This window comes from Phyllobates terribilis, unplaced genomic scaffold, assembly GCF_046119375.1.
Source record: "Phyllobates terribilis strain yellow unplaced genomic scaffold, ASM4611937v1 Scaffold_10__3_contigs__length_209671492, whole genome shotgun sequence".
Classification (NCBI taxonomy): Eukaryota; Metazoa; Chordata; class Amphibia; order Anura; family Dendrobatidae; genus Phyllobates; species Phyllobates terribilis.
The window spans coordinates 170,708,757-170,718,375 of NW_027362770.1; the positions used below are offsets into that span (position 1 = coordinate 170,708,757).

Genomic DNA, 9,619 nt, shown 5'->3' on the forward strand with positions numbered 1-9,619 from the left:
TTGTTGCCTGTCCTTAGCAGTGGTTTCCTAGCAGCTATTTTAGCATGAAGGTCTGCTGCACAAAGTCTCCTCTTAACAGTTGTTGTAGAGATGTGTCTGCTGCTAGAACTCTGCGTGGCATTGACCTGGTCTCTAATCTGAGCTGCTAAGCAATGTGAACGGAGGTCTAAGATGGTACACATGCAAGAAATAGTGAAATATTTTGATCAAAAATAGTTCACTAAGTACCCATATTTAATATGCAACTTTGCTTTACATTTATATATAATGATGGTAGGGTATTAGATATATTTTTTGTCTTTTGTAGGTTTTAATCTGAGCTGCTGTTAACCTGCGATTTCTGAGGCTGGTGACTCGGATAAACTTATCCTCAGAAGCAGAGGTGACTCTTGGTCTTCCTTTCTTGGGGCGGTCCTCATGTGAGCCAGTTTCTTTGTAGCGCTTGATGGTTTTTGCAACTGCACTTGGCGACACTTTCAAAGTTTGCCCAATTTTTCGCACTGACTGACCTTCATTTCTTAAAGTAATGATGGCCACTCGTTTTTCTTTACTTAGAATTTGTATTATGGAAAGAAAAAAGCAGCTAACAGTCTATTCAGTAGGACTATCAGTTGTGTATCCACCTAACTTCTGCACAACACAACTGATGGTCCCAACCCCATTTATAAGGCAAGAAATCCCACTTCTTAGACCTGACAGGGCACACCTGTGAAGTGAAAACGATTTCCGGTGACTACCTCTTGAAGCTCATCAAGAGAATGCCAAGAGTGTGCAAAGCAGTCATCAAAGCAAAAGGTGGCTACTTTGAAGAACCTAGAATATAAGACATATTTTCAGTTGTTTCACACTTTTTTGTTAAGTATATAATTCCACATGTGTTAATTCATAGTTTTGATGCCTTCAGTGTGAATGTACAATTTCCATAGTCAGGAAAATACAGAAAAATCTTTAAATGAGAAGGTGTGTCCAAACTTTTGGTCTGTACTGTATATATCAGGGATCATCCGCAAAGCACAAGCCCCTCTAAAAACAGGAAAAACTACCCCGACCCCGTACAGAACATTAAAACAGTGACCCAAAAAAGCCAATGCTGATCCACTTACTTCCACATATATTGAGGGGGGATTGTGCTCGCCTCCAAACTTGTCCAGGAGGGCTTCGATGTGCTCTTGTGTTAACTTAATCATCTGCTTAATATTCCAGATCTGAAAGACAAAAATTAAAAAATTAAATATCCAAAACAACAAACATTTTTGCTGCAAAAACTTTCTAGTATGAAGATCTGAACTCTAGGAAAACCTGGTAGCAAGGCTTAAAATTTCCCTGCAGCTCCCCCGCAGGATGAAAGAAGCATTACACAGTCCGGTCCTCCAGAGTAAGACACTCAGTGTCGGCTCTGATTAAAGGGGGTATTCCCTTTTAGTCTGATTGTGCAAAACCACCAGGATGTAGGGACACAGCACCACAACCTCAACATTTATAGGATCAATGGGGTCCCAGAGGTTTTACCCCTCGGTCATTAATTCGATGTATAGGTAAATAGCATTTTTTAAAAAATAAATAAATAAATTTCTACTTCAGACATTATGATCAGATGCCCCCTTTGCTTTGTCCCGGACTGACATTACTGGGGGACTATTTGCACAGATGTCGGTTTGGTTGTAACTGGAGGATCCCAGATCTTTGTTTTCCATGATAGAAAAATCACTGAGGGATTAAGGTTGGGATAAATAAAACCAGAGCCAAGAAAAAAAAAAAAAAAAAAACTTCTTATGGTGTTTAGATCAGAAGGATGGAGAGGACAGAGGGGGGATAAACATTTGTTATGTAACCGTCCCACCTGGTGGAGACCAATCACGCAGCCGGCCCGAGAGAAAAGCAGCAATCGTGTCGGAGCCGCGGTCACATGCCGATAATCCGGACACAAAAAAAAGTGCATAGCTACCACCTCGCCTACTGGTGGGGCCGCCCACGCACAGCCGCCATCCCTCCTCATGGAGTCACCCATGCATAACCGCCGCATATCTTCCTCCTCGTGGAGTCACCCATGCATAACCGCCGCATATCTTCCTCCTCGTGGAGTCACCCATGCATAACCGCCGCATATCTTCCTCCTCGTGGTTTCAACCATGCACAGTTGCAACCCTTCTTCCTCCTTGTGGAGTCGCCTATGAACTGCCTCGAGCCGCCCCGCCCCCTCCTCGAGGGGCTGCCGCCTCCTCCTCCAGGGGCCACCCATGGCGCCGCCTCCTCCTCCTCCTCCAGGTGTGTACCGTGAGAAGGAACCTGGAGTTTCAGAAGGATTTGCGGGGGATCCAGGCGATTAGACCTTTATTAACTAACCAACATTTTCTTATCAGTCTTCATTAAAAATCTGTTGTGTATACAGCTGCTGCGGAGACCAATGCATCTCCGTAGCGACAGACTACAAAATAAACCTCTCTATGAAGTCAGATCCCTGTCCTAGTAAAAAAAAAAAAAAAAAAAAATTGCTACGACTGTAGAATCGTACTAGAATCTTTTTGCACGCAATTTGAACCCATAGAAACACTGATCTGCATAGTAGCTGTATACGCAAAACTGTGCGCAACTTTGAACGACTTTTAGGATTGAAAAAAAATTGTACACTTTTGTCAAATGTTTACCATCCCCCCAAAAATGATATTTTAGAAGCATGCCAACGATTGATATTTAGGGCTGATTGATGGGGCAGAGGGGTCATTTTTCAGAGATTCATCCCGATGCTTAGGATAAAAAGGGATGTGAGCAGAACCTACAGACCGTCGGCTCCGGCCTGGAGATCTTCAGATTCCTCGGGCCGTCCTCACCCTCCGGTCCGGGGAGACGAACCAGCTAGACGAGTTCCCCGTTGTAGGTTTCAGGCCCCGCAGCCTTGTGGGCGTCACTGGGATTAATAGTTTCTATATGACACCTGCCAAGTCCTCGGAGCAGGCGAGAAGTGGCCTCCAGACTAGGGGCGGATTGGGAGCTGGTTTACCACCAACTTCATCATATAGAAATATACAAGGCCTTAATCACTCCACCACTGTATAATGGGACACTCTCCTTCTCCACTAGAACGGGGGTCTCCACTTGCCTCCCTACTGCACGACCCCCAAAAGTAGTTTGCTGGGTTTTCTCCTCAGATTTTCCCTACTTGTTACAAGGGTCCCTTGACAAATATAGTACAAAAGGTATCACCCAGCAATCAGCTGTGATCGGTGGGATTACCGGGAAGTGTTCAATTTCCCTGCGGTGACACCACAGGAGGAGCGAGGTATTACATGGTGCCTAATGAAATCAATATGCTGCCTATGCAAAGCAGGACAAGATGGTACCTCCGGAGAAAGACGTCCTTTAGATCCACTCTCCCTACTCATGATTCCCTAATGACCAACCTTGGGGATTAACAAATAAATTTGCAGATCCCTGGTCCAGTGGCCGTTGGATGGGAGCTTCCTAATTAAAAAGAGGCGCTGGAGCAGGTTCTCAAGATTCCCGTTTGTCAGCCACAGAACACGGATGTGGCCTCTGGACCAGGGTCTGTGAAGTTATTCGCTCATCTTTATTTAGAAAAGGTCTACAATGAGGAGATCTGGATCCAGATGCAAAACCCAGCACCTTTTTGTGCATGACTGTTTTGTGTCCACACTGCTTCGGCTGGCATTAATGAGGTGATTAATGGTCGTCTGAGGAAGGTTCTGCCGCTAAATGTACTTGGGCAAATCAAGATCCGTCGCTGGCAGCTCCCTGGTTAATTGCCAACCAATGACGTGATGGGAGAGAAGTCCGGAGACTCTGCAGGCCATGGTAGCAGGTTTAAGCCACCAGGGCGCTCATAGTAGCATGAGCAAGATGGGACCTTGCGTTGACATGTTCGAAAACAGCTCCTGGTACACTTTCCCTCGAGAAGGCCCCACTCATGTGATTTCCACATTATGGCCATCATGTCGTCCAAGACTAGCAGCTGAAGAGGACAGACCTCCATTCCAGACTCCATTAGAGAATCCAGTCTTCATCCTGAGACCATGAAGAGGCCTTCATGAGGGAACGTCACACCGGTCCTACTCACGGAATTATGGCGTGCGGTGGCATAATGTACGGTAGCTGGACCGCTCTAGTTTTCTTCGCCTTAAATTGATGTGGTAGGACCAGTGGTGTGGCCATTTCACCAAAGTGTCCCATGAGCTGCTTTTCAACACAACAAAGCCAGGCCGCATGTTGCTCGTGCCATTGTGAGCAGCCTGTGGGCCTAAACGTGATACAATGGCCTCTGGCTTCTCTGGACTGGAAAGGGAGCTGCCAGAAGAGGATCTTGATGATTTCCCAAGTGCATTCAATACGGCAGAACCTTTTTAATACAGCCATACATTATCTATACGGCCATTATAGATCTTGTACTTTACATTTTTTCATCAGTTTTCCATTTTGCAGAATCTCAATTTTCCACCTTTTCATAGCCTGTGGGTGTACACTACCTGCTATATCGTCTCCCACACACAGATGATAGAGACAGGAAAGCAGGAATCCCTATGTAGCACAAGTTCAGCAGTATGGTTCACATTATACAGCAGTACTGAGCAGTGTAGCTGTGAAGAGCATTATATAGCAGTACTGAGTTGTGTAGCGGTAAATCCACCACTGTAATCTGATCTCTCAGTGCGGTCCATCTAATCTTCTTCCGGTTTTTAGCCGTTTTTTTACAGTGTATGTTGAAATCCGCAGGATAAGTAGCAGCTTAACAATTTCGCTGATATATTAGAACGTTTCTCATATTTGCTTGCACCATTGACTATGCAAAGTTTGTTGAAATGATGTTGACTTTTACCCTTAACATTTTACACTTCTATTTTAGCAAAAAGCAATCTGCTCAAGTCTGGAAACCATCACCAAGCAGGTTAGCAGATTTTTTTTTTTTTTTTTTTTACAGCTGGTGTTAACACCAGGGGAAGGGACGAACCCGATCTACCGAATGTGTCTGAACAACAACATTAGGACACCTGATATTTACCCTGGGATTTCACAGGGACTGGATGTCGATGAGCTGTAGACAATTCACAACCGGATCAGTCAACAGAAGCTTGACGACGGGCTCCAGGTAACAAGCGGAGACTTTATGGTTCACCGGATCTGGAGGAGAGGAGGATTTGTCCTTGGAAACCTCGACCATTCGCTGGATGATATTCTCAGATTAAGAGGTTTATTCCCAGATCCTCAATAATAAAATAGTGTTCAGAGAGTCGGACAAGACGCTGATAACTGCAGACTTCATATATCAAAGAGACTCCTCAATGAGGAGGCTGAGAGCTCCGAGCGTCCGCCTTCATCCAGATACAAGCTTCATTGTAGAATCCTGCTGATCGGCCAGTAACCAAGAATCACGTGGAGATGAGGGATTCTCCTTACATAAGTAACGGTCGTATGACGAGGCTCATCCACCAGCTCACGCTCCACACCAGAAGGCGAGAGGCGCTGCCTGCACAGCGACAATGGTCTCATGCGCGGATCCCAAACCATACACCACAGGTCGAGTGTGCACTACCCTCACCAGTACCAGGGAGGCAGCAGCGTGCGGCACGTCAGAACATCCCAGCGAGGGCACGGGTCCTGACCACAATCATAGCGGCGATGCTCTGAGCCTTGACCGCTTTCTATCATATAGTCAGCAGGAACTTTTAGCAATTTGCTTTACATTACTGAGGAAATGGGGCACCCATCAATGAGACTTGGGCACCCATGACTACATCGACACTGGTTCACCGGATATTTCCCTTCCTTGGACTACTTTCGCATTTACCAACCTCCCGACACAGAAGCCGCCAGACACCTGGTACCCCCCCACCCCATCTACCACAGAAGCCGCCAGAAACCTGGACCCCTCCCCCCTGCCAAAGAGGCCGCCACACACCTGGACCCCTCCCCCTTCCCACCACAGAAGCCGCCAGACACCAGGACCAGGACCCCTCCCCGCCACAGAAGCCGCCAGACACCTGGACCCCTCCCGCCGCAGAAGCCGCCAGACACCTGGACCCCTCCCGCCGCAGAAGCCGCCAGACACCTGGACCCCTCCCGCCGCAGAAGCCGCCAGACACCTGGACCCCTCCCGCCGCAGAAGCCGCCAGACACCTGGACCCCTCCCGCCGCAGAAGCCGCCAGACACCTGGACCCCTCCCGCCGCAGAAGCCGCCAGACACCTGGACCCCTCCCGCCGCAGAAGCCGCCAGACACCTGGACCCCTCCCGCCGCAGAAGCCGCCAGACACCTGGACCCCTCCCGCCGCAGAAGCCGCCAGACACCTGGACCCCTCCCGCCGCAGAAGCCGCCAGACACTTGGACCCCTCCCGCCGCAGAAGCCGCCAGACACCTGGACCCCTCCTGCCGCAGAAGCCGCCAGACACCAGGGCCCCTGCCCCCTCCTGCCGCAGAAGCCGCCAGACACCTGGACCCCTCCCCACTCCTGCCGCAGAAGCCGCCAGACACCTGGACCCCTCCCCACTCCTGCCGCAGAAGCCGCCAGACACCTGGACCCCTACCCCCTCCTTCCACAGAAGCCGCCAGAAACCTAGAACACCCCTCAGGAGCAGCCGCACACCTAGAACCCCCCCCATCACATCTTCCACAGGAGCAGCCAGACACCTAGAACCGCCCCCCGTCACATCTTCCACAGGAGCAGCCAGACACCTAGAACCCCCCCCCCCAATCACATCTTCCACAGAAGCTGCCAGACACCTGGACCCCTCCCCCCTCATTCTACAGGAGCAGCCAGAAACCTAGAACCCCCCCCCCACACCTTCCACAGGAGCAGCCAGAAACCTATAAACACCCCCCCAACCTTCCACAGGAGCAGCCAGACACCTAGAAACACCCCCCCGTCACATCTTCCACAGGAGCAGCCAGACACCTAGAACCGCCCCCCCGTCACATCTTCCACAGGAGCAGCCAGACACCTAGAACCGCCCCCCCCGTCACATCTTCCACAGGAGCAGCCAGACACCTAGAACCCCCCCCCCCCGTCACATCTTCCACAGGAGCAGCCAGACACCTAGAACCGCCCCCCCCATCACATCTTCCACAGGAGCAGCCAGACACCTAGAACCGCCCCCCCATCACATCTTCCACAGGAGCAGCCAGACACCTAGAACCGCCCCCCCCATCACATCTTCCACAGGAGCAGCCAGACACCTAGAACCGCCCCCCCATCACATCTTCCACAGGAGCAGCCAGACACCTAGAACCGCCCCCCCCCCATCACATCTTCCACAGGAGCAGCCAGACACCTAGAACCGCCCCCCCATCACATCTTCCACAGGAGCAGCCAGACACCTAGAACCGCCCCCCCATCACATCTTCCACAGGAGCAGCCAGACACCTAGAACCGCCCCCCCATCACATCTTCCACAGGAGCAGCCAGACACCTAGAACCGCCCCCCCATCACATCTTCCACAGGAGCAGCCAGACACCTAGAACCCCCCCCCCCATCACATCTTCCACAGGAGCAGCCAGACACCTAGAACCCCCCCCCCCCAATCACATCTTCCACAGAAGCTGCCAGACACCTGGACCCCTCCCCCCTCATTCCACAGGAGCAGCCAGAAACCTAGAACCCCCCCCACACCTTCCACAGGAGCAGCCAGAAACCTATAAACACCCCCCCCCCACCTTCCACAGGAGCAGCCAGAAACCTAGAACCCCCCACAGGAGCAGCCAGACACCTAGAAACACCCCCCCGTCACCTCTTCCACAGGAGCAGCCAGACACCTAGAACCCCCCGTCACATCTTCCACAGGAGCAGCCAGACACCGCCCCCCCCCGTCACATCTTCCACAGGAGCAGCCAGACACCTAGAACCGCCCCCCCCCCCCGTCACATCTTCCACAGGAGCAGCCAGACACCTAGAACCGCCCCCCCCCGTCACATCTTCCACAGGAGCAGCCAGACACCTAGAACCGCCCCCCCCGGTCACATCTTCCACAGGAGCAGCCAGACACCTAGAACCGCCCCCCCGGTCACATCTTCCACAGGAGCAGCCAGACACCTAGAACCGCCCCCCCATCACATCTTCCACAGGAGCAGCCAGACACCTAGAACCGCCCCCCCATCACATCTTCCACAGGAGCAGCCAGACACCTAGAACCGCCCCCCCATCACATCTTCCACAGGAGCAGCCAGACACCTAGAACCGCCCCCCCATCACATCTTCCACAGGAGCAGCCAGACACCTAGAACCGCCCCCCCATCACATCTTCCACAGGAGCAGCCAGACACCTAGAACCGCCCCCCCCATCACATCTTCCACAGGAGCAGCCAGACACCTAGAACCGCCCCCCCCATCACATCTTCCACAGGAGCAGCCAGACACCTAGAACCGCCCCCCCCATCACATCTTCCACAGGAGCAGCCAGACACCTAGAACCGCCCCCCCATCACATCTTCCACAGGAGCAGCCAGACACCTAGAACCGCCCCCCCATCACATCTTCCACAGGAGCAGCCAGACACCTAGAACCGCCCCCCCCATCACATCTTCCACAGGAGCAGCCAGACACCTAGAACCGCCCCCCCATCACATCTTCCACAGGAGCAGCCAGACACCTAGAACCGCCCCCCCATCACATCTTCCACAGGAGCAGCCAGACATCTAGAACCGCCCCCCCATCACATCTTCCACAGGAGCAGCCAGACACCTAGAACCGCCCCCCCATCACATCTTCCACAGGAGCAGCCAGACACCTAGAACCGCCCCCCCATCACATCTTCCACAGGAGCAGCCAGACACCTAGAACCGCCCCCCCATCACATCTTCCACAGGAGCAGCCAGACACCTAGAACCCCCCCAATCACATCTTCCACAGAAGCTGCCAGACACCTGGACCCCTCCCCCCTCATTCCACAGGAGCAGCCAGAAACCTAGAACCCCCCCCCACACCTTCCACAGGAGCAGCCAGAAACCTATAAACACCCCCCCACCTTCCACAGGAGCAGCCAGAAACCTAGAACCCCCCACAGGAGCAGCCAGACACCTAGAACCCCCCGTCACCTCTTCCACAGGAGCAGCCAGACACCTAGAACCCCCCGTCACATCTTCCACAGGAGCAGCCAGACACCTAGAACCGCCCCCCCCGTCACATCTTCCACAGGAGCAGCCAGACACCTAGAACCGCCCCCCCCGTCACATCTTCCACAGGAGCAGCCAGACACCTAGAACCGCCCCCCCCCGTCACATCTTCCACAGGAGCAGCCAGACACCTAGAACCGCCCCCCCGTCACATCTTCCACAGGAGCAGCCAGACACCTAGAACCGCCCCCCCATCACATCTTCCACAGGAGCAGCCAGACACCTAGAACCGCCCCCCCATCACATCTTCCACAGGAGCAGCCAGACACCTAGAACCGCCCCCCCATCACATCTTCCACAGGAGCAGCCAGACACCTAGAACCGCCCCCCCATCACATCTTCCACAGGAGCAGCCAGACACCCAGAACCGCCCCCCCATCACATCTTCCACAGGAGCAGCCAGACACCTAGAACCGCCCCCCCATCACATCTTCCACAGGAGCAGCCAGACACCTAGAACCGCCCCCCCATCACATCTTCCACAGGAGCAGCCAGACACCTAGA

The 9,619-nt window shown here is 52.7% G+C and overlaps 1 protein-coding gene across 2 annotated transcripts in view; it reads right to left on the reverse strand.

Moving 5' to 3' along the window:
* The window catches only part of BRAF (B-Raf proto-oncogene, serine/threonine kinase), a 40,618-nt gene that overhangs the window by 25,753 nt on the left and 5,246 nt on the right, over nt 1–9,619 (reverse strand). For both annotated transcript variants that reach the window (XM_073650144.1, XM_073650143.1), the window contains exon 2: nt 1,104–1,205. In XM_073650144.1, the coding sequence (XP_073506245.1) occupies nt 1,104–1,205 (102 nt within the window). The remainder of the gene's footprint in view (nt 1–1,103; nt 1,206–9,619) is intronic.